Source organism: Drosophila navojoa, chromosome 5 (assembly GCF_054131105.1).
Source record: "Drosophila navojoa isolate 15081-1374.11 chromosome 5, UAZ_NAV_1.0, whole genome shotgun sequence".
Lineage (NCBI taxonomy): Eukaryota > Metazoa > Arthropoda > Insecta > Diptera > Drosophilidae > Drosophila > Drosophila navojoa.
In genome coordinates this window covers 15,676,561-15,701,833 of record NC_142893.1, presented here as the reverse complement: position 1 = coordinate 15,701,833, position 25,273 = coordinate 15,676,561, and the positions used below count along the sequence as shown (strand labels likewise).

Below are 25,273 nucleotides of genomic sequence, written 5' to 3'. Positions count from 1 at the left end.
GTGATATTTTAATAATGATTAAATATAAGTATGATCACATAGTTTTAATTTATAAATTATGCATTAAAATTTACTTATATATCAATATATACATACATTTGCGCATAAAAACTACCCAAAAAATTCATTTGAAATCGTATGTTGCCACCTAGTTATAATACGCCCAAAGTCACGATTATTTTCGGTTTGCGCCTGCATACTTGCCTCCAACAACAGGTATGAAGCATAGCATGTGCAATTCCCATACAAAGAGAAACAAATGGAAAACCTGGCGACGAAAAAGAATTGGACTGATGAGGAACGGCTAGAGCTGGCGGCACAGTTGGATGCTCAGCTGGATGAATTCATCGATGGCTTGGAAAAGAAACGATATGAGGAGGGCTGGCCGGAGGATCGTTGGCAGGAGGAAATGGATAAGCACCCGTTCTTCATGAAGAAAACACCACAGCCAGGTGATGAGGTGCATCCGATGTTTGAAGGTCTGCAAAAGCTCAAATACGATCCGGAAGAAAACACGCAAGAAGAGCTGGCACTCAACTACAAAGAGGATGGCAATTTCTATATGAAGCACAAGAAATTCCGCATGGCCGTCTACTCATTCACCGAGGCCATCAAAACGAAGTGCGACAATCCCGATGTGATGGCCGTGCTTTATAACAATCGTTCCGCGGCCCATTTCTTCCTCAAGAATTATCGTTCGGCTCTGAGTGATGCACAGCGTGCGCTCTTTTATAAGCCGGACTATACGAAGGCGCGCTGGCGTGGCGCTCAGTGTGCCTACGAACTGGAGAAGTTCGATGTGTGCACAAAGCTGTGCGAGGAACTGCTCGAAGTGGACATCGATCACAAAGAAGCCAAGGCGCTGTTGCATAAGAATAAAATGAGGAAGGTGAGCATTAAAAATGTTTTACCCTACACATGTCATATAGTATACTAAATTCCCTCTCAGCTCGAAGTGGATCGCAATCAGCGCAAGGAAGCGGCCGAAGCCAAACGTAATCTGGCTCGTTTCCAGAAGCTGCGTGATGCATTGGAGCAGCGTGCCGTCAAATTTGATGATCAACCCATTAATAAACGTGCGAATATTACGGAACAATTGTTGATACCGAAGTTTTTGCCCCTCGAAGATTATCCAGTACATTTGGATGCGGAGGATAACAGCACCTTGATTTGGCCCGCTGCCTTCTCGTATCCCGAGTTCCTGCTCAGCGATTTCCAGCAGCAACTGCCCGAGACGGCCACCATGCAAGATTGCCTGATCACACTGTTCGCCGAGCCGCTGCCCTGTGACAGGACTCTGAGCTATCGTCCGGATAATGTGAATGTCTACTATGAGAATCGCAAGGCGGGCCGTGTGCACAAGGTGGACTCAACTAAGACATTACGCGAGATTATAAGTGAGAAGGGCTTCTTTGTCTCGGGTGGCGCATTGCTTTTCTACGTGGTGACCAAGGATACGCGTGTCGAACAGGAGTTTCTCCATCAGCAACGACGACCCATGGTCTACAGCTGAGTGGGCCAAGACTAGGATAGGGATAAATATAAGCAATACATTGTAATTCTAGTAGTTAACAAGCATTTGATTAGTTTTTATTGTTCATTTGCTGCGAAATATGTATAAAGTATATGTTTATTTTATATTTTATATTTTAGTCACGGTACAATTGAGCCTTGTTAGCGCTGTAAAAGAAGCTTATACAATATCCATAGTTCATATATCCTTGCGGAAGAAGCTAAGAATGCCAGACACATACATTCATCTGTGCGACATACATATATATATACTATATATAATAAAGATCTTTTTTTTGTATATAAATTGGACATTTAATTAGCTCTAATTTTACAATTTATTTGATATGTTGCGAAGCATTTGATAGCATAATTTGTTATTATTCTCTCTTCTCTTTCCTTTTATAAAATTCAACTAAACTACATCAATTAGTATAATAATAATTAGACATATTTAAGCGTAATCTCACATAGAGCTGCTGAAAGTTTGAGGAAAGCGCATTAAGCTTATCTTAAAATATTTTCTATTTGTTTTACTTTCAGTTAGTTAAAATAAGTCAACAATAGTTTCATTTTGTATATATGTAAATGGTATAAAAGCGTTTTTCGAGTTTACTCTATATATAATTGAGCACACTTAAGTATAAGACTATATCAGATGGGATAATACAATACAATACAATACATACATATGTAGATAGACAACCATTGAACACAACAGCAGATATTAGATATGGCTTTAGCTGGTTTCTCTCTTACAATGATATGATCAAATCTGTGCGTAGCTAGACTTAAATACAGTTATCTTTATGGCAAAACAGGCATTACATAAAAGGCTTACGAAGCTAAGCGTTTGAGCTGGAATTCGTATACAGTTGCGGTCATACAAATAGTAGCAGTTGCAGAAAAACACTTTGTGATAAATTGAATATCAAATATCTAAACTAATAACAATATGTGTTAAAATTAATACGCTTATATGAATTTAAGACTAAATTTTGAGTGTTCTCTACTTTTATGACCGCAACTGTAAACACATATATATTAAAATCATTTAGCTAAAACAAAAATCACATGCGAATTAAACATACTCGAACTTAATGCTACTTACATTAACAACAACAATGACATTATTAATAACAATTACGATGCTCATCAAATTGATTACTGAGGCGATGCTGGAGCTGCTGCTGCTGTTGCATTGCGCTGCAGCACATTGTTGAATCGCAGCTTCAGCGGTGAAAAGTCGATTTTCTTAAAGCGCGGCAATGAGGCAAACTTTTTCATTGTGTTGCTGGTTGACTGTGGCAACTGTTGCTGCTGCTGCTGTTGCTGTTGCAGCTGCTCTTTGGGCGAGTTGCTAGCTGACTGAGATTGTGTCATGGCGACCTTTAGCTGCTGCTGCTGCTGCTGCTTGGTGGGTGAGTTGCCGAACTTGGCGAGTGTTGCGTATTTTTGTAGCATGCGTGTGGCACGCTCAGCTGCCTGATAGCAGTGCTCGTATTCTTCCTCCAATTGACTCGATTTCGATTTGTTTTTGGACTTGGATTTGCTGCTTGGTTCGGCCGCTTGGCCGTCGTCAAATTTGAAATCAATATTCTGCAGCATGACCAGCTGCAGCAGCTCCTCCTCGCCCTGCAGGTCATTGACATTATTGTTGTTATTGTTATTATTATGACTAATACTTTGTCGCTTTGTTGCATGGGTGACGGCATAGACACCCTCGGAGATTTTGTGGGCGGCAGTCTTTTTGTTTAACGTTTTAGTCTTGCTCGACGCTGATGATGATGTGGATGTGGATGTGGTTGTGGATGTGGATGTGGCTGATGGTGATGCAGAGCTTGATTTGTGCCTTTGTTCGATAATTTGTTGGGGCGATGATATATAGAGATTCTCTTTGCGCTCCCGCCGCACCTTGGCGCTGACCAAATGACGCACACTTGGCGCTGTTTCGGCGCTGCTGGGACTACGTCGCTTCGACTTGAGCGTATCGCAGCTATTGGGATAGTACGAGGGTATCTTGTCGTCCACGCTGATGATGGACTTGCGCGGCGTTTGGTAGTAGTCCTCCTCCTCCGCCTCGCGCTGCTCCGCTGTGGTGGGCGTCTGTTGTAGCTTCGGTGGCAGCGCTGGCACCAACGGCGATTCGGTGGGCGTGCTGGTGCTCAGGCCAAAGCCAAGATTGAGCGGCGGCTGCTGCTCCAGCTCCTGGGATGCCTTCACGGCCAGCAGATTCTCATACAGATGCTCGGCCAGGACACTGTTGCTGTTGCTGTTGCTGTTGCTATTGAGCGAGGTGACATGCATCGATTCATAAATATCGCTCTCATTGTGAGCGGGCGCAGCTGCAACGTTGGTGGCCTTAGCCACCTGCTCCTGATCCGTGTTGCAGCTGCTGGTGGATGAACTATAGGAACCTGTCGAATAGCCAGACGTGGTGGATGCTGTGCTGCCGCTGGGTTTCTTCTCCAGCTGTGCTGCTCCGCTGCTGCCTGCCAACTTTTGTTTAATTGGCGCCATCACGCAGTAGCCATTGAGCTCCTCCACCAGCACGTTCTTATTGCGCTTGCCATGCGATACGGCGCCATTGGCGCCAATCAGATTAATGGTGGACGTATTGCAGGCAGAAAAATTGAAGTTCTGAGGCAGCTGCTCGGACACATTCAGGCTGGCCAGCGAGTCGGCACGGCTTAGCTGGCCGGCCACGATTTGGGCCAGGAGAACTTGACGCGACTCGTGCTCTATGGCCGAATCCTCCAGGCTGATGTTCAGCTCGTCGCTGGACAATGCCTCGCCAAAGGTGTCCAAAAAGTTGAGCTTGGACAGATCTGGACTGGAGAAGCTGTTGCGATGGGCATTTCTCATATTTCCCGATATACGTTTGCCAGTGGGCAGCGCTGCCTCCGGTGTGGGCGCATTCTCATAGAGGGCCAGCGCCTGCTGTTCTCGCTCCTGCTGCTGCTGTTGCTCCTCTACCTGATCCCTGCTGGCCGGCTCCATCTCACCGACGCTGGCGCTGCCCGAGCGACGCTTCTGCCCGAAGAAGTTGTCCAGCATGTTCTTGTACTTCTTCTTCTTGGCCAGCTCCGACTCTGGATTGGTGCTGGAGCGCGGTATCTCCCCCGGCTGCAGCTCGAATGTGTTAATGCGTTTCCGATGCGCCGGCAGCGGTGGCAATACAGGCGGCGTCTCCACAACTGCTCCGGATGCCAAATTCATTTCCTCATAGATGCCCGAAGCAATGGATGCACGCGAAATGCGACTGCCATCGAAGATTTCCTCATAGATCTGCGAGACGCGTGCAGAAAATGAGAAACTACTCGCATCCAGATCGAAGCAGAAGGATTCCGGCACGTTTGGCAGCGGGCCAAGTGCTCTTTGGGCGCTAAAATAGAGAGTTTGATAGGAAATAGTAGTAATATAAATATATTATAATTATCAATATTAAGACTTAGTTATAATCGAGCGAGTATCTAATTATAAAGTATTTTAACTTTTATCTTCCTTGGGTCTGCAAAAACCTACAACTTATGCTCACCTGGTGTCGCGACTCAGTCTGCGCTGCTCCAGGAAGACCTGTCTATATAGCTCCAGATTCTTGATGGACTTTTTAATCCATTTCATGTGTCTGCGGCAGGCCGTCTCCGTTTCTAAAGCAAAATAGATGAAGCAATCACGACGATTCTGCGTCCAGAAGAGCCCATACGAATGCTGCTTGGTGCGCGAGGTGGCCATACTGATGCTCACGCCAGGCACATTCACCGAGACGGTCAACAGCTTCTGTTGCTGCTGCTGGGGCTCATCGTCGGGCAGGCTCTGGAAGCTGAGGCGCAAGAAACAGGGCACACATTTAATGGCCTCTATCTTGACAAGACATCTGGTCCATGTTTTGTAGCGCAGTGCAATGGCGCGCTTGTCATGTGTATCCAATTTGACGTCCATGCACATAGATATTTCATTGTGATCCATGTTTATGGTGTTGCGGTGATGGTTAGGTGTGTGTATGTGATGAATGGTTAATGAGTTTAACTGATTTTGTTTAATTTTCCGATTATTTTACATGTTTTCTTTCATCTTTTTTTCTTTTCGCTTCACTGCCAATAACGGTGAGGGTGGAGCTCAGCGAAGAAAACAGTGAGAAACACAATGTGTACACATTGCTGTTAGAGATGAACGTTGGATAACCGATATGTACACAATATCATCGCACATTAGCCGATAAGCATTGCTATTTACAAAGATTTTGCTGGTATTTTAAGCAATTCGATGTATGGTAACACTATCAGCAGTTAATGTGAATTTTCCGTGGAACGTTGACGTTTCTGTCGTTTGTGCCGAATCAATCATTGCGCTCGTGTTAGAATTCGCGTTCGTACTTCTTGACAAAAGAATTGTATATAATAACATTAAAGACGTGTATGTGTATTTTGTATATCGCCAAGTCAAGGGCCTGTAAACATAATTGTTCAAAAGTATATTCGGCTACGCACGATTTTTACGCAACGAAAGCAGCTGCCAGAAATTGCAGTTGTCGAGGCGGGGTGGGGTAATCCAAAAACGAAGCAGAAGAAGAAGAAGAAGGGCAACAGCGGAAAGCAAAAGAAATCAAAGTCTGCGCATCCAAATAAAATAAATAGAAAATAGCAAAAGAGAGAAATAAAAATTTATAATTAAAATAGCCAAGTGTATAATTGTTGGCAGTTGATACTAAGTTTTAAAATCTTTTGGCTAAAAATAGTTCACCATGGCGCGCTTGAAACATTTTTAATTATTTTTTGGTCTAAACAAAGAGGTGTGTGTAAGGAAATAGCGAATTCTTTTTGCGGTTGAGTAAGTAAAAAATACGAACAAATCAATTTTAACTACATATAAATAATTTTTTCGTCCACACCTACGTCACACACTATGCGTGGGCGTGAATCATGCATAAATATATATATGCACATACACATGCACACATATGCATGTATGTGTGAATATAGATATTTTCGCACACTTGTTTCCACATTGATTTTCCCTTAGCACGCGCACGTGCTGCTTTCCAACTGGTCGCAACTGTGTTATCCAATTGGACCAATTTATACTCAAGTGCAGGCAAAACGCAGGCAACCCTTAGTTATGTTATTGTTGTTGTTGCTCTCAGCTGTTGAGAAATTTCCATTTTGATTTGTTGTATCCGTGGAAAATTTTCGCCACCCTAAAACTAAAAATTGTTGGTTGCCCAGGTAAACAATCAGCTTCAAATTTTCAACGTGTTTGCCGGTCGTTTATCAGTAAACGCAATATTAAGAACAACAGCAGCCGCAACCGCAGCAATGCAGTGCAGCTTTTGCAGCTTTTGCAGGCAGCAACGAACTTGCAGCAAGCGAAAGCTCTTTCGAATTATCTAGAGAAATTTTTAGCCTGCACTAAAAGTTTATTGGCCTTTTTTGAAGGCAATGAAAGGATATTAATAAGAAGAAGAAGAGACCGAATATGCATATTAACATTTATTCATACAATTGCATTCCATTGTGGCTATTTCTATTTATATCTAGTATACAATAGAACGAATTGTATGATTATAGTATGTAAATTTCCTTATATATTAAACTTAACTGATTTGATTAATTATTTACATATTTTCTTGGTTTCTATTTTTTGCAGTTAATCTTGAACTTCAAGCTACAATCCAAGTGCATTAATTGGTTTTTGTTCTTTAAAAATTGTGTCAATAAAAATTTCACTATCAAAATGTCGCGTACAAGTAATTTAGAGACTAAACAGTTTAACTGTTAATTTAAAACAATAAAAAGAATTTAAAAGAATTTATACAGCACTAGAATATTCCATTCGTATATAATTGAACTGCACAAGAAACTTGTGTGTGTGCGTGTGTGTCGTTGTGCGTGTGTGTGTGTTTCGGGCAGTGCAATAGGAAACTGGAAGTATTAGGCTGGAAAGCTCGCCGTTAACTGTGTATCACATTCCACTGGAAACGTATCTTAGTAGCTGACGCAAACTATCTCGCTCGCTCTCACACCTCGCACTCTCACACTCTCTATCCATTGTCGCTTGCATCTGTTCGAGTTGGGAAACGGTTAAGCGCCTAATGGCAAGTTCGCTAAACAAGACGAGACACAGGCGCAGATTGGCTGCGATCTCGTTTCTATCGAATATCTCATTAGATGGCACACATCGGGACACAAAATTTGGCGCAACATTTGGCAGCAGCATCTGCACGCAGCAGCAGCAGCAGAAGCATTACAATAACAACAACAACAATAACAGCAGCAGCAACAACAGCAAAGGCAACGCAGCGGCAGCGTTGGGACTCGGCGCCGGCGGTTATCATCAGCATTATCAACGAAATCATCAGCAGCGCAGCAGCCAACCACAGCAGCAGCAGCAGCAACAACAACAACAATATCACCATCAACAACAACAACATCAGCATCAAAATGGTAAATGCGGTGGCAGCGCCTCAGCAGCCCTTCTGCTCTGCAGCGCCGATGTGCACATGGGCAGCGGCAGCGACGCCAGCGTCGGACTGTGCGGCCTGGACGACTGCAACGCCGCCGGAGTTGGCGGTGGCAGCGATGGTGATGGTTTTAGTGAAACTGAAAATATGGGTCAATACCTGATGAATGTGAGCGATCCGGCTATCCAGGCTGAGAGACGCAACATAAAGCGGCCCACCTCCTGTGGCCGCCAGCAGCAGCAGCAGCAGCAGCAAACACCGAAATCGGGACGCATCAAGCAACAGCAGCAACGTGGCGGCAGCGGCGGTTCTGGTGCTGAAAGCGGCAGCGATTCGGACAGCGTCAAGATACCGCTAAAGGTCTCCAATTTGGGCAGCGGCTTGAAGCTATTGCCGCTTAGAGAACGGTAAGTGCAATCAAATCCGTATATTCGATATAGCTTTAATAATATTCTAGATGTATTTGTTATTTATGGCCTTAAAGCAATGGGTAAATTGGTGGAATATAAAACTTGGAAAATGTATTTAATAATTTCATGCTCAAGCAAGGGAGTTTTGATATACATATTTATTAAATAACTTGTAATGGACATGCTCTGATTCTCTCCCCCTCTCTTTCTATCTCTCTCCTTCTCTCCCTCTCTTTCTCTTCATAGAATGTTACTTCCATAACTCCTTCAAGGTGATCGGAAGTTCCAAATTTCTTCGCTTCCCACTTGAAGGCGCATACAAATTTAACCAATTCTAAGCCATCAATAACCATATACATACCTATGCTTAATTTCTTAAAATAATGCCAATACATAACTAATTTCATCTAATCGTTCATCAATAAATGAACGATATTTTGCCGAGTGCCATTACTTAACTTTCTAAGCTCATTTATTATACCTTCATAAATGTAATTATCCAAATATTATTTGTCAATGCAATTTTTCAATCTATCTATTCAGTATTATTAATTTTAAAACAATTTCGAAAGATGATTTATAATTCATATGACTCATGAAAGTTTCTCCACTTGTTCATTTTCTTTATATATTATTTATATAGAGGGAGAGGGACAGAGAAAAATGTTTGTTCCAATCGTTTTGCCATGTTGAAATTTCCAATTAAGTTGCTGGCAATTGACACCTGGTGTTCAATTTGTTAACAAGCTTAACGCGTCGTGGCTAAGCAAAACAATTCAGGCCAATGATTTTACAAGTGAAAAGCGCAAGCGAAGAACATTTGTTTATGAATATCTAAAGTTTCTCACAGCTGTCGTACGGCTAATTGAATTTATGTATATGTAGCTCAAGCAAAATGCACATTATTTTATACGTATAAATATTGAAGGGTATATTTATTTTGATAAACTGTTTGTGACTGAGTAAAAGAGGAACTTGATATGCATATTTAAGCATTATTGATGGGACTCTAGAGTTGACTCTGTTAATTTTTTACATTTACATTTTTAAATTTCCCCTAATAAAGAAAATCAACAAAAATGTCCCAAATTTCCCACTGTCGTCAAGCAGAGTAGGATATTCTGCTAATCGAGCATTCCCTTTGCAAGATCACTCTCTTTTTTTGTTTTCTCGTTCTAAATTGACGTAATTGTTTGTGGTCGGGCATAGTTGGACCCCGGACGAATGAGACTTTTCACAGCTCGCTAAATATAGTAGTTGGATGCGGATTCACGCCGAATGTGGCGCCGTATCCATTCAAGTGGGTAACGTGTGCCAGTCCAATTAACGCAAATCAAAACGCCTCATTCGAGTGGCAGCCCGCAAATTAGTCAACAACAATAAACAACAATTGCATGTTGTGCGTGTGTGTGTGGGGGTTGTCGCGGCTTCCACTTTAATTTAGGCTTTTGTTGTGTATCACTTGTAACTGCCCAGCCGGCCAGCCACCCAGCCTGCCTGACCTGCCCCTCATTCTCATCCCATAGCCAGCTGGGCAGGCTATCATTAGGTTTATTGTTTATTCGATTTAGATACGCTTTGTTTGACTTTTATTGACACGAATTGTTTCACCTGGTTTGACTGAATCGCACGCAACTATTTCATAGTCATGCGCCACGCAGGAAGCAGTTCCAACTATCTTGACGCAGTAAATGAATATATAATATATTAAAAATCTGCTGAACACATGTAGAAAATTGGCATTTTCGGTTTTTGCTTTGTTCCTTTATGCGCGCTGCTACGCTCTCAGTTAGTAATGACATCTGCCAGCCATAAGAAAAAGTGTGATCGAGCGAGAGGTCAGCTGTTACAATTTCCCTTTTCTTACTCTCAATGCTCTCTCAAATGCATGCATGTAAATATGTATGTATGTATATATCTAAAAGAAGAGCAAAAAGCCTTTACTGTGTACATATAATAATTGCAGGGGACATTCTCGACATGAGCATACACACACTTACATCTACTTTGACATGTATTTAGTATGTACATATGTGTCTGTAAGTACATATCCTAATCCTGATGATCAGAACGTTTGTTTGTATGTATGTATGTATGCATGTATGCTTGTATATATATTGCATTTATAATTATAGGTATTATTGTCACTTTAAGCTGACAATATTAATATTGCCTGTGACTGTTCATAATTCTTTATACATATGTATGCGCTGTATGCCATATACGTATGTACTTATATAACCCACTTATCGAGAGAGAGTGAGAGAGAGCGCACAGAAAGTACAAGCGCAAATAAACTGCCTTGAACCTTGGTAGAGCGGTTGCACCACAAGATATATCCATCTCGCTTTGGCTATCATCAGCCCACACGCAGTCCCGTTGCAGCACAACGCTTTCTGTCTCAGTGTTAGCACATTGCTCGAGTTGCGTTAAGCTCTGCTAGACGCATTTTAATATGTGCAAACACACACACACAAACTCATAGTGGCATTCGTGTGTGCACACTGCAAGCCGTTGGCGCTTGCCGCGATGACCTTGTTTCTTATTCGCGCTTCACCTACGCCTCTGCATTCGTTGTTTTTCTTGCGCTTTTGCTTCTTTCATAGTCATTGGACTGTAGTTTTACGCTGTGTCGTTCACCTATCATCCAATTGGTTTCTTAAAGCTTTGCATGCCACTCGTAAATCTTATTAGCACATATCTCTACACACATGTATTTACATATGTATGCTTGTGCATGTAATTAGTTTAGCTTACACTTAAGCTAATTTAAACCAATTTTATTTGACTTTTTGCCAACTGTTTGAATTGTTTGGTCCGTCTGACAGCTACGTGTATAGTATCACTTATCAATTAGGCTAAGACGTCAGCAAATATTTGTCAAGAGCTTGTATTGCTTATCAGCCAATTGGATTTCATACAGTGAAAGCAGATTAGATTATGGCTAAAGATGATTTAAACTGCTAATATCTGGCCATATGTACGACATTATCTGCTATTATTGCAAAACAATGATTTTCCAGAAATAAATATATAATCATATGTATAGTATATTAAATTTCTTCACTTTGTTTTATGGGTCGGAGATTACCTTGCACCGATAGCATTCACTTTGGCAGTAATATCATAACAAACTAAAAATAAACAACAATCAATGCTTTTCACACATTATCAACAATTTACCCACAAGGCTTCAATTACATAATTCGAATAATATCCGTTTGACTATGTCAGCAACATTCATGGAAAACAACATTCATAATTCGAGACGTTCAAATTCCATTCCCATTCCCGCTTCCCGTTTGCGGAATGCTGCTTCCTGTAAGAAAAGAACAAAAAATGCTGCGCATGCGCGAAAGATGAATACCATACACACATACACAGCATAAGTGTTTATGTAAGTGTGTGTGTGTGCTTTTTTTTGTAAGGCGAAAAATGCAGAAAACTGCGACGCAAAAGGCAAAAGCAAAACAAACTACTCTAAGCCAGTTTAATGGGTATCTTTTTTCTTGTTGTTTTGCTGTTGCTTTTATTTCATTATTTTCGGAATCTACATTGAAAGTTGTTTTGAAATTTGATATGTGTACATAGTAGGGAAGGAAGAAGGTTCTTCGAAAAAAGTGCGATTCAGACCTTGCACGAAAAACGTAAACAAAAATATTGGATTGCGGCATTTTGTCTAACAAGTTGATTCTTGGCGGCGGCCCTGCTCTCTCTCTCTCTCTCTCTCTCTCTCTCTCTCTCTCTCTCTCTCTCTCTCTCTCTCTCTCTCTCTCTCTCTTTTGAAGCTCTTAAAAGCTCTCTATTAGGTCATAGAAATTGTAAATTGATTTGGTCATTTCCGCATAAGCCCTTACTTGATGTTACGCACTCTCAAGGACACAGACAAAGCGCCGCGCTTGACACTGAAATAGAGCTTTAAGCAAAAGTCTGGCAACGCTTCGTGCGTTTAGCTCCTGTGCGCGGTTTCGCTCAATGTCAATGTCAGGGTTGCCCGTAACCGAAAACCTGTGTCAGACACGCGCTCTCTCGTCCTCTGCTGCTGTCACTGCCAAGGCCTCTGCCGCCACCTCCTCTGGCTCTGCCACTGCTCTACCTCTCCTCTCTCCTCTCTCTCTCTCTAATGCGGCTTTCTGCACAAGTTCTCGTTGGCATCTTTTGCAAACTGGGTAGCCTTGAAGGGCAGCCAGCAGAGCTGTTTAACGACGCAATATGTACCGGTTAGATTGTTGTTTGTTTACTTCGCTTCCTTTGCGAAGGCAGCTGTGTTTTTTTTTTTCTTTCTCTCTCATTGTGTTCCCTTTTTGTATGCAATATTTTCAAGGTCACCCAAAGAGTTTTGCATGCCAAAGGTATAGGGTTTCTAATATTGAGGGGTTGCAAAATATGTATGTCAGTAGAGCATATTTATGACACTAAAAATTCATTCAAGAAACCCATTTCAAATCGCAAGGAAATAGTTAAGACATTCCTGATCTTTTACGGCATGGGACAGCTAATTTATTGGCAATAAAAAAAAGCAATGTAAATACTATTGCGCAGTTAGTTGTTATTGTTGTCAATTCGTTAGCCACCAAGCGCAAGGTATTGGATATTTATGGACTTACATACATATGTATGAACATATGTATGTACTTATTTATGTTTGTGTGTGTGTGTAAACAAACATGCAAAATGTTAATGGTAAAAAAACAGCTTTATAACTTTTCGCTCCCACTCTCACGCGCGCTCGCTCTCCCTCTCTCTGTCATTATTTCTCTGTCACTCACAAAGTTTTTGGTCTTTGTGCTGTGGTCATCAGCAGTTGCTTTTGTGTGATGTGTTGATTCATTCGCCTCGCCGAGCTGGCAAATACCAAAACAAAAACAAAATGAACAACACCATAACAAAAGTCGCAAACTCGCTCAAACCGCTTTTAACCTCTTCAAGTCGATTGTGCTGCGTATAAGCACTTCGAGCAGAGTCACAGTTTAACGGAGCATTTATTTGTATGTATGAAATTGCGAGCTGCAAGCTCCAGCCGAGAGCCTGATAAGCAACAACAACTGAAGAGAGCGAATGTGTGACAAAGAGAGAGAGTAGCATAAGCAGAGTTAGAGCAGAAGAGAGCGTAAGAAGCAGCCTGTTAATGATTGTCGTTGTTGTTATTTCTGTTGTTACTTTATCTTTCGGCATTAGTTTTAGCAGCGCCTATGCAATGAAACAAGTCTGATTGACAAATTGAGTAATTGACTGATTGCGAGAACGTAGAACTGTGATAAAGCGAACTTAAAATCGCCTTTAATATGTGTAAATATATGAACAGAGAGTTTGCATATGGCTGAGCGGAAATTTATGGACCCGTCGACTAGACTTATCTTTCATTATCTTGCATTTTATTTGCAAATAGGCGTCGTCTACCCAAGTTTATTGCTGTGTAGATCTGTTGCACATTCATTGTTTAGCTTCGAGTTATATTCTCAAGTCTTATTCTGTCGGCATTGACAGCGCTTAATAAACAAGGGTCTTTCGTCATTCCCGACAGATAAGCTAATCTAAATTAGGTTTTAATGATTACGTCAGGATTTTCGAACTTTTTACAATATTTATTTATAAATAATATACATACATGTGTATGTGTATTTATTTAGTTGTATATATTAGGTTTTAAAATAAGTATGTGAAAGCGCTTTAGTCGAAGGTCAAAATGTTGAACAATAAGAGCCAAATGAGTAAACCCGACTGATTAATATAGACTTTGAACAAAACCAATATACTCTTTCCAATTTTGTGAACTGGCAAAAAAAAAAAAAAAAAAAAAAAAAAAAAAAAAAAAAAAACAATTAAAAATAATAAATAATGGGCAATAAATTGTATATCAGTATGCTAATTACTAAGTATTGTATATATGCAATATGTATAATTTATATGATACAAAGTATATGTATATAGGGTATATACCATGGTCAACCAATTTTGTTTGATTTTTTGCTTAGTTCTAACCTTGCCATAATGAGCGATAATTATAGAATCTGAATTCATACGGTTTTTATTTTTATTTTTATTGATAAATAATGATATAATAATAATAATATGAGTTTTCTATTAAAGTTGGGGTAATCAGTAAATGTAAATTGTCAATAATAAATTTGTCTTTCAAAACAGAGTAGCAAAGTTGAATTTTTTTTTTTTTTTTTATTTAATTTTTTATTTTTTGCAAAATTGATTTTAATCACATTGTAGTTGGGCACGTGAGGCACAAGCGACAAGTTTTTCCTATTAATATGTATTTGTAATATATACACTTTCTTATATGAAGCGCTGAAGAGCTGATAACAGCGTAATGAATGATAAGCAGCTAGCAAAGCAGCAATGATAAGAAAAAAGTTAATTGTTTTCAATTGCTATTGTTTACGCTGCTTGTTGCACAAATCACATTTGAAAGTTTGATTGCCAACAGTTGACAATGGCGTATAATTAAAAAAATATGTAATAAACGTTGACTGACAGCGGGGTACATCTGTTTGCTCATTTAAAATGTAACAGTTCTTATAAAACAAAACAAAATATTTATTATATTTTTTCGGAAAGGCTAAAAAATACTATTCTGGTTTACAATCAATATTAAATTTAGCGAATATAACGAATGTTTTTAAATTTGCATGCAAGGTTTTATAAATTTAATTCATTTAGTAATTGAAATTCCCTTTGTTAATTTACATTGAATTCCAATTGGTCTATATTTAGATTCCAATTAGACTAGCAGACAGACCGGACCATTTGTCAACTCTGTGCGTGCATGATATTCGAAATATTTGTTTGAAATTTAAATATTGTTTGCCGATGGTACAGGCGCGCAGATGTCGTTAGGCAACAGCTACCGAAAAAGAAACAACTCAAAAATGCCAGCAAACACGCACGCACACACACACACACAGACACACATGCCCAAAAACCGAGCTAGTGTGAGAAAGAGGGAAAGAGAGAGTCAGTCAGTCTACCACTTGCACTATGACACGCACTTGTGGGCGTTGCATTCGTCTCTCTTCTAGGGCTTTACTCTTCTCTCCCAGTTGCTTCTAATCATCGCATTAAATACCGTATTGTTGTGCTCGCACTCACAAACACAAACACACAGACACGCACATACACATGCTCACGCATGAGCTCGCTTATTATTTGAAGAGTCGATAAGTTACACAAGACGACGGACGCGTCGTCGTATGTTTTCTACTGCGTGCCCTTTTGGAAATGTCTTCTGCTTCTTCTTCTTCTCTGCCTTTAGCTGCAGTTTGTTGAGCATTTAAATTCCATGTAAACATGTAAATAACATAATAGACATGCGTGTGCGTGTGCGTAAGCATGTGTGCGTGGTTTTTGGCGTTCCGTCTTCCCTTTGGTCTTTAGCTCCACACATTTGCTGTGTGTAGCGTTTGCTTGCTGGCATTTCTGGGCGCCTATTCGAATACTCCAACTAATTAACGGGTTATGACAGGCTTGGCGCCACTTCATCATATTGCTTATGGGTATGGGTCCCCCCTTGAGCGAGTTCCCTAATTAATGCAAACGCTATTTTCACGGAAATTTGTGTACGTGATTTTAGGTGCCAATGGTTGGAGCCCTTTGCTGTAGCTGGAGCTGGAGCGTAACCTCGATCTATACCAATTATCTCAAGGTAATTGAGCAGGCGCACAGAAATATATAACAACAAGATGCCCTTCTGCAGTTGCAGTCAAAAAAATACAAACTCGATGTTTATTTTCTACGAAAAACGCACGACAAACAATAAACAACGATCTATGAATGCCGACGTCATGTGTATGTGTGTGTATGTATGCCGTGTGACTCTCGATCGTTTTGACAAAATTTCTTTGGACTGCTCTTTGCTGCAAGCCTGTGAAAATATCGATCACCTCTTTGGGGTGTGTGCGTGCATCTTCTGTATGCTGCTATTTAAAGAAAAAAAGAGCGAGAGGGAGCGGCGATGGGATATTATGATGCGCCGTTAAACGCACCCAAGCTGCTGTGGGTATTTTGAAGGGGAAGCCAGTGAGAGAATGGGATATTATGATGCGCGCGAGAGAAAGGGAAATTGTGATGCGCCGTTAAATATACCCGAGTCTCTGCGGGTATCTTGAAGGAAGAGCCTGTGAGCGAATGGGAAATTATGATGCGTCATTAAATATACCCCAACTGATGTGTGGCAATATAAAAGGGATTTTGAATGGAGAGCGAGTGAGTGAGTAATCATGAGTGAGTGAGTAGAGGGGAATATACGCTCATTGTTGCATTTGAGGCTCGTCATTTAAGATCATTTATACATGCATAAGTAAATAAAGTAACCCAATGATTTTTGTATTCTTAATTCTCATTTTCAACCCTCATTCTCGATTGCAGAACCTTCAGCAATGGAGCTAGTGAACAGAGCTTGCAGCCGGAGAGACGTGCCCGTCTGAATACTGCGCCTGGAATGCGAGGAAGCAATGCCGGACTCATTGCATCTGGCGGGCTGAAACGCAACTACAATGTTCGTAGCGGTTCGAGTGCCAGTCACATAACGGATGACAGCAGCACCGAAAGCTTGGCCCCTGCCACTGGAAGTTTTCGCAATAGTCTCGGCAAAGCCGTGCACATCACTGATGGACGACGAGCTCCGGGTGTGGGACTGGGTCAACGTAATGAGCGCATTTTGTTGGTATCACAAAAGGTGCCATTTTTTATATTCTCAGCATTGCCGTACTACAAGGGCAAGAATGGACGGTAAGTAAACGATCATAAAGAATTAGAAAATAGAAATTGATATTAATACATATATCTGCATGACGATCTAGTGCCGAGATACGTAAGGAGGATCGTCGACGTCGCAATCCATCCACTTCTCGCCCCTTGAGCTCCATTAACGATGCTCCCTTCGATCCCTTCGATTTGCTAGGCATAAAGAAAGCTGAAAGTGGTCAGGTTAGTTCTGTGGCCAAATATCAATCAAGTTAAGCGAATTAATTAAAATCTGTGATCTATTTCTTAGGATATTTCCTATGGACACTTGCTGGTGCCATCGCGTCAATATGAGAAGGACCGCAAGAAACACGGCAATGCCTCGACCACTCCCTCTGTATTCGAGAATCAAATGGAGATAACGAGCACAGCAGCTCTCAGAAATCATGGCATAGCGAGGTTGGTGCCTCATTCAAAACGAATCTTTCATTTACCTGTACCATAATTCTCCATTACCATAAACGCATTATGATTAAAATTGAACTCATGTCTCATCCATATCACAAACATTATTAATTGGTTCATTAAAATGTTAATTAACTATTTCGAAACATTATGCCAAAATTCGATCCATATCCCTTCATCCATAAGTAATTCTATAAAAAAACAGCTTTAAAATCAATTTAACGACTATAATCCAATTTATTTACATAACTTCTTGTAAGGAGAAAAAAAAAAACAAATAATCAGCTTGTTAAATACTTTTGTCAAATGTGCAAAATATAAATATCAGCTAAAGCTCAAATATCAGGTGAAGAACATAATTTTTATTCGCTGAGTGCACAAAATTCTATAATAAATATATTGGGGCTACAGACTGAGTCATGGGCATTCGAAATAAATCAGCGAAAAGCAAGAGAGAATATTGCAGTCGGCTGTGATCGACTGCCTAATACTTGATGATGATTCAAAAAAACAAAATAGCTATTTACATTTATTAAAATTGTTTTATTTTAGGATTATTAATCATATTTTTAGGTTCATAGTTCGATTTGATTATGAAATAATAACCAAGTAGGGAACTTGCTGATTATATAATAAAACTGTTTGATGCTACCTGTAAAGCCATTGATAGGTAGCTATGGAAGATGTAAGAATCAAATGCTAAAAATAATTAAAAGTATTATATGATGCCCAAGCCAATTTAATATAGTCTATAAAGCGAGCCTATATAAGCACATAAACAGGCATACCAAAAAGCCAATATACTCATTTTTTACCTTATGAGCGAGCATACCAATATGATTCAGGTGTTTTTTTTAAATATGTATTTTTTTTACCTTTTTATGATTACGTAATACTTTACATAATCAACAAAATATAATCTTATATCTAGTATATATATGTATATATAATAACTGTATACAAAAAGGAGAATTTCGACGCATTTTGTACCATTAACTGTTTTTTGCTAATCATAACGCTTTGCACTACTTCGTTTCAGCACAAAAACCATAACCAAACATCAAGGCAAATGGTAAATTTTTGAAGCAGCTAATAAATAACAAAAATCAAATCCAAAAACAATCACAGCTATCTCGGCTATGAATTGCTAAATATATATTAGCATTTATATACATAGATAATTCATAGCTTGGATGGATTGTGAAGGCTTTCAAATATCCGTTGTATCTATACTATATAGAGTAGTTACCACTAACAAAATTCACACTTCACATTTGCACACATTCGAAAACTGGCTAAAACGCTTTCAACTAAACCGCTTACTCACGCCTCTTATAGATCAACAATAAATATTGATATATATATCTATATACATACAGCATATCATACGATATAACTATAATCAATAATCGATGCATTTTACAGGTGCTTCACCTATGAGAACAACAATCGTAATAATACCACAGCTAGTCCAACACCCGAGATGAAACTCGATATGGATATGGAGAGCATGATACTTAGTGGAACAGATGGGGGTCGCGGTTTGCCTGTAAGTACAATCTTATCAAAACTATGTATATATTATATTATAAATCTGTCTCTCTCTCTCTCATAGTATCAACAGTATTCGGCAAGCATTCTAGATGATCCAGAGTTAATAGCGGGCAAGCATCGAACATTGTTAACCTTCACCTCGTACATGACTTCGGTCATTGATTATGTGCGCCCATCGGATCTGAAGAAGGAGCTGAACGATAAGTTCCGTGAAAAGTTTCCAACCATACAGCTGACCTTAAGTAAACTGAGAAGGTATTTTTGATCTGCTAAACTCTCCAGAGAAAAATAACTTTATGTCATTTCACAGCATCAAGAGGGAGATGAGACGCATCAATAAACTGGATTCGCGCATCGATTTGGTGACCATATCGCAGGCCTATGTCTATTTCGAGAAGCTAATTCTAGCCAATCTGATCAATAAGAGCAATCGCAAGCTGTGTGCCGGCGCCTGTCTTCTGCTCAGCGCCAAGATGAACGATGTCAAGGGCGATGCTCTGAAGAGTTTGATTGAGAAGACGGAGAGTGTGTTTCGTTTGAATCGTAAGGAACTGATATCGTCGGAGTTTGCCGTGCTTGTGGCGCTCGAGTTCAGTCTGCATGTGCCAATGCATGAGGTGTTGCCGCATTATCAACGCTTGCTCTACGAATCCTAGAATTGGCCCACGCGCTGCGCCGAAGGGTATCTGACGGCGGCAGCGCAGGCGGCGGTTGCCCTGGCAGCGGCCACGACGCGACATCATTTGAGGCGCAAAGGCAGTCGCAAGTAGAAGAAGAACATGGATGATGTTGCATACTTTTGGGGCATGTGTTTTGTACTTATTATATTGCATATTTTTTGAGGCGGGATTTTTATAAACATACATTTTACGAGTATATGAGAAACAATAATTATTTAAGTATATAGAATAAGTTTTGCTACGAATTAAGTTCACACAATTGACAAGAAATTATAAAAAAAAAAATATACAAAAATACAAGAGAAAAAGTAAAAAAAAGATACAAAAAATATAGAAATTTACATATACATATATAATAACCTTCCTAACGAGACCTCTCCGGTAGTAGGCGCTTATATCTGTAGCTGTTAAGTGTTTTTCTTTTAGCCAGTTATTTTTTCTATGTTTTGTTATAGATCGAGTATAATAAACAAATAAATCTAAATAGAACTGACAACAAAGTATTTATTACGAATGCGTCATATAATTTACATATGTAGCGATAGCGCTGGCTTATCAAATTCGGCTGTCACAGCTGGTGGGGCTCTTGCAACCTGATAATATTATTCAAATTCAACCTGAATTGCTGCGGCTGTTTGACTCCACTCGGCACGGCATGGCACGGCACCGCACAGCTCGATCTCTGCCTCTTCGCATTGCTGTTAGCCGCATCAGCAAAGCTAACTAATCCGCCCCAAACGGACAGAAGTCAGATGAGCTTTGTTTGGCGCCGAAATATCCACGCAGCGCCACAATAGGGGGGCCTCACATACATTTGCGTAAATCACCTGAGGCTCATCAATCAAAAATCAATAAATAATTTGCGATCGATTATTTGAGTGGGCAACAGGCGCCCAGCAGCCAGCGACAAGCGACGAAACCCTAAAAAGAGTTCTCCGTTCCGAGTCTATAAACAAATGCGGGCACCGATAACCAAAAAAATAATAAAATACTCACTCACGTGCCCAGTTGGACTGGCCCGGGCCCCATATGCATTACATTGTTTGTTATTGTTGTTAACAGTTAACTCTGCTTTGGTATACCCTGTAAAGAGCACGGGCGGCAGCGGGCATACCTCGAATAGCTGAACAAGCGATGAAAGTAGTTGTATGTTAATATAAAAGTAAAACTTATGCACATTTACCCATGCAAATATATTTTTCCCTTTTTTGTGTATAAATCGTAATAAGAAGAGCACTTAAAACAAGTAAAAGTACAGGGTGCACATGCAGCACTGCTTCTTCACACATACACGCACATTTGAGAGCTGTCAAAGTAAGCAAAGAAAATGCTGTATGCTCAGAACAGCCGACTGCATCGGACCTCTCGCTCGATCACTCTGCGGCTTAAGGCTGTCAAGTGGCACAGCTTCGCTGAGAGCGCGTGAGAGCAAATGACCCAAGTAAATGGGACGTCCGCTCAAATAAATGTCCTACCTGCTTATATATGTATGTATGTTTGTATGTACATATTTATGTTATGTACGGTGTATGGTATAGGGCAGTGTTTAGTCGAGCAACTGCAATCATTTTATATTTATTTATTTTGATAAGACATATGTTGTTATTGTTGTAACTGTTTTGGGCAGCCAGCAAATGGGCAGAGGTTGCTGCTGCACACTTGGCTATTCCTCGTATGCGTAGCACAGTGTGAATGTGAGTGTGCATGTTTTTGTCTCTCCCTCTCTTTCTCTGTCTTTCGTTCTATATGTGTGCATTGCATTAGTGTGTTTGATGCGTTGCAATGTAATCAGTTTTTAGCTTTATCAGCATAGCTCGATGACTGTACTAAATTAAACAAAAAAATAAAGTAAAGCAGCAGAATAACCGAACAGAACAGCTCGGTACATGGCTGTCTTATACGTTCTTATTAAAATAAAGTAATTGCCGTGACTAGGAAATAATTAAATTCACTACTATGCGCAATTAGACGAATAGCCTGAAGAACTCTCTAATGCACATAATTACATATATACCACATGCATAATATGTATGTATGTGTATGCATGTGAAGACACGCACATACATACATATGTATTTACCTAGGGCCTTACTGTCCGAACTATGTATGTACATATACATATGTATGTATTTATACATATTTATGTATACTGCTGTTGCTTGCCACATGCTATTGCATAATGGACATGCTTAAAACTAATTAACGCAAAAGCAACGCCGGAACCGAATCTGTTTACTCCCCCGCTTTACCTCTCGTTCTCTGACACTCTTGCGTTAACTATCTCGCTCTGGGACGCGCTCAATCTCTGTCTCTCTGTCTCTCTCTATCTCTGCCTCTCCCTTTTCCACTCTCTCTGTGTGCGTTCCCCTCTTCATTCGCTTGTGGTCGTTATTCTACTGCTCTGTTTGCCTGATATTCGCGTCTGCTGCTTGTCTAGGCCGTAGCAGAACGGCAGCAGCAAAAAAAAATTATTTATTACTCATTAGCACGCAAGGCGGCAGCAGAGGCAGCGGCAACGGCAATGGCAGGCAGCGCAGCGGCGTTGACGACTTTTGCCATCTTTAGCTCATTTATTAAGAATAAGCCCAAGCGGCACACGCCCAGCAAACACACACATACACGCACACTCAGAACTTTTTCATTAAAATTTCGTTTTTATTATTTCGTCACTCATTAAGTTGGCCATTGCGGACTTCTGTGCCTCCCCTATTGTCTTTTATGGCTTTTGTTGTTGTACGTTAACTGTTTTAGTCGCATTGGTTCACTAGTTAACTTCTTTTTCTGTTTTTCTGCCGCTGCTGGTGAAGTTGCCCTGTGCCCTGGCCGAACGCTCGACGCTGATTGGAAAGTTCTGTCTGCATTTTCAGCAGCGACGTCCGCCGGTGACGCGTTTCTTTCGCAGCAGCAGCGGCTGCTGCTACTGCTGCTGCTGTGGTTGCTGCTGCTGCTACTACTACTGCTGCTTCTGCTGCTGCTGCTGCTACTGCTTGCTTCTGTTGCCTGTCTGCTGGCTGTGGTTTTCTGTGCGCCTGATACTGTGCGCCGAGTTAATTGGTTTGCAAACAAATTAACCAACGTGGGTGTGTACGTTTCCTAATTAGCAGCTTTTGTAATTAAATATGCCCGCAGCCACTCACACACAAACGCTCACACACACACACGCACTCATGTGTACGGCCTGTGTACGTATTTCGGTGTGTGTGTGTGTGTACAATGGCATAACGGTTCATGTGACTGTAAGGTGCAGTGGCAGCGACTCGAGGGGGTCCGCATTCTAGCTAATGAATGAGGCAATCCCCCCTCAAAGCACGTCCCAGGCACGGTAGACACGGGCACGCGGGGTGCGGTCAGACGATGTGGTAACAACGCTGACGTCCCGAATGAAAATGCATTTTAATTAGGGGTTTTTGTTGGCTTTTGTTTTTAGTACTTTTTTGTATGCTGATGGCTGCTACTGGCTGCTCGAAGTGCTGCGCTACTTTGGCTTCGTTCATTAGTTGAATTGAGGCGTAGAGCTGTCAAGATGCGAAAATTAACCGAAAAAGAAGAACGAAAAATAGCAATAGCAAATCGCACAAAAACATAATTTATTAAAATGATTAATTTATTATAAATTATTAATAAAAATATTAATGTATGACAAAAAATATAAAAATATATAAATATTTATTTAATTTTATTAATTAAATTATTGTTATAGAAATTTAAATTTGGGACAAAATATTGTGAAATATAGTGAAAACGGTTCCAGGATATTTATTTAATATTATATTATAATTTATTATATTTAACAGCCTGGCAACCCTATGAATCTCAACGAATAAGCGCGCCCAATGGGACAGTGTAGAGAGTGGGAAGGTTTTGGTGGTCTTCAATGACATTGCACCATAGTTGAAGCCAGTGCCAGTGGCACTGCCAGTACCGGTCTCTATAGCTCAGGTATATATGTATGTACGTACATAGGTAGAACTGCCTGGGCAATGGAGGTGGATATAGTCCATGCCGGAGCCGCTGCCATTCATGCGATTGTTCTTTTTGTTGTTCAATTCAATTCAATTTCAGCAGCACCGAAAAGGGTCCAATTAAAAAACCACAACAATTAACGAGCCAAGTGAGTTAACTTGGCATAAATGGAATTTTAATTGGCAACAGAAGAGCGGCAGTAACAACAACAACTACCAGCAGCAGCAGCAGCCAGTGAAAAGAGCCAAGAGCAGGAACGGAGTGACTCGCCGAGTGCCGATAAGTGAGTGCAGCAATCGGGTAGAAAGAGCGAAACAGAGAGAGAGAGAGAGTGGGTGAGTGAGTGAGTAGGTGAGTGAGTGAGTGGCGCACTGAAAGGAGAAAGAGGGAGATGGGACGCTCGTTACGAGCCCGGGAGTAGTTAAGTAAATGAGCATTTTGTTTCACTAATGAACACTAATGAATGCCGGAGACAACACTTCGGTTAAGCTGTATGCGTGCGCACGTGTATGTGTGTGTGTGTGTGTGTGTGTGTGTGTGTATAGGCATGTGTGTGTGTGTGCTGCCTTTGTGAGTTTGGGGTTTTGTGTTGTTAATTAATAAACACGAAAGCCGGGCCAGGCAAGGCCCATTGTGTATATGTGTTTGTGTGTGTGTGTGTGCCCAGTTTTGAAGGGGTTAAAATAAGCAATTAGTTGGATTTTCAACTAGGCGCACAGCAAATGCAGAGCCGTCGAAACTGGCAACTGGTAGCTGGCAACAGGCGCTGGCGCTGGCGCTGGCACGGACAGAGGCAGAAGAAGCAGCGCAGAGGCACAGGCAACTTTGGGGGGCAAGCCGACGCCGACGACATGAAAAACTTTCAAACTGTTGCCGACCAGCGCAGTCGACATCATCGCTTCTTCTAACGAGCAGCGGATAGAAATTGCTACCGCTGCCGCCGTCTGTTGCTGGTGCTGTTGCTACTGCTGCTTGGAGGTCGGCGAGCGAGGGACGAACATTGTCGTCGCTGTGGCATGTCGTTGTAAGCCTGCCACGCATTGCCCCTAAGCCACCCACCCAGCGACAGCAGCAGCAGTTCGCGTGCCTCGCTGTGTGGGCGAGCGGATGCAAAAAGCTTTTTTTGCGCCTGGCCCTTTGCGGTCTCTCTGCTTTCTGCTACGAGTTTTAATTGATGTAACGGTTCTCACGCTACCTAGGTGCGTGTGACAATGAAGCAACTGGTGGTCAATAAAGTATGATTTGTTATTGTGTGACGTGTTGCCTATCAATTATCGATCAAATTGTGAACTGAATTGTGAACGAATCGGAACTAGTTGGGATTTTTAATTGACGATTGAAAATGGAACTAGTTTAGTTGCTAAGAATGTTTAGTTAGTAAGAATGTTATAAATAAAAATTTATTTATTTTATATATGATATGAATAATATTCGGTTTAAAAAAAAAAACCCTTAGAATTACATTTAATCAATGAGCATAATACTTAATTTATTTATTAGTTATTATTATTTATTTATATATATATATATATATA

General features: G+C 40.7%; 4 protein-coding genes across 4 annotated transcripts; 2 read left to right on the top strand and 2 right to left on the bottom strand.

The window, feature by feature from the left end:
* Positions 1-186: 186 nt before the first annotated feature.
* On the top strand, positions 187-2,422 carry Dpit47 (DNA polymerase interacting tpr containing protein of 47kD). Its single transcript, XM_030388765.2, has 2 exons — positions 187-889; positions 950-2,422. Exons 1-2 carry the CDS (start codon positions 260-262, stop codon positions 1,511-1,513), a joined length of 1,194 nt encoding a protein of 397 aa, XP_030244625.2. The 5' UTR covers positions 187-259; the 3' UTR covers positions 1,514-2,422.
* Positions 2,080-5,675, bottom strand: sced (scrambled). Its single transcript, XM_089262434.1, has 2 exons — positions 5,051-5,675; positions 2,080-4,897 (listed from the first exon to the last, which is right to left on the bottom strand). The coding sequence occupies exons 1-2, from the start codon at positions 5,479-5,481 to the stop codon at positions 2,677-2,679; spliced, it is 2,652 nt and encodes an 883-aa protein (XP_089118560.1). The 5' UTR covers positions 5,482-5,675; the 3' UTR covers positions 2,080-2,676.
* Positions 5,676-5,801: 126 nt separating this feature from the next.
* LOC115564445 (uncharacterized) lies at positions 5,802-20,070 on the top strand. The gene is made up of 9 exons (XM_030388759.2): positions 5,802-6,342; positions 7,159-8,379; positions 16,759-17,121; positions 17,193-17,319; positions 17,387-17,535; positions 18,581-18,613; positions 18,967-19,090; positions 19,157-19,350; positions 19,406-20,070. The coding sequence occupies exons 2-9, from the start codon at positions 7,604-7,606 to the stop codon at positions 19,749-19,751; spliced, it is 2,112 nt and encodes a 703-aa protein (XP_030244619.1). The 5' UTR covers positions 5,802-6,342; positions 7,159-7,603; the 3' UTR covers positions 19,752-20,070.
* Positions 19,885-23,354, bottom strand: LOC115564450 (uncharacterized; the record flags this gene model as incomplete). Its single annotated transcript, XM_089262160.1, has 3 exons — positions 19,885-20,721; positions 20,776-20,923; positions 23,206-23,354. Coding segments are annotated over 3 exons (402 nt in total), but the record flags the coding sequence as incomplete, so codon positions are not given.
* Positions 23,355-25,273: the final 1,919 nt, after the last annotated feature.

Bases quoted from the DNA above. Each gene is read 5' to 3' on its own strand.
- LOC115564445 (XM_030388759.2), top strand. From the start codon at position 7,604: ATGGCAAGTTCGCTAAACAAGACGAGACACAGGCGCAGATTGGCTGCG. The intron at 17,536-18,580 runs GTTGGTGCCTCA...ACTTCGTTTCAG, and splicing joins AGAAATCATGGCATAGCGAG to CACAAAAACCATAACCAAAC. The intron at 19,351-19,405 runs GTATTTTTGATC...GTCATTTCACAG, and splicing joins ACCTTAAGTAAACTGAGAAG to CATCAAGAGGGAGATGAGAC.
- sced (XM_089262434.1), bottom strand. From the start codon at position 5,481: ATGGATCACAATGAAATATCTATGTGCATGGACGTCAAATTGGATACA. The intron at 4,898-5,050 runs GTGAGCATAAGT...TCTCTATTTTAG, and splicing joins AGACTGAGTCGCGACACCAG to CGCCCAAAGAGCACTTGGCC.
- Dpit47 (XM_030388765.2), top strand. From the start codon at position 260: ATGGAAAACCTGGCGACGAAAAAGAATTGGACTGATGAGGAACGGCTA. The intron at 890-949 runs GTGAGCATTAAA...ATTCCCTCTCAG, and splicing joins ATAAGAATAAAATGAGGAAG to CTCGAAGTGGATCGCAATCA.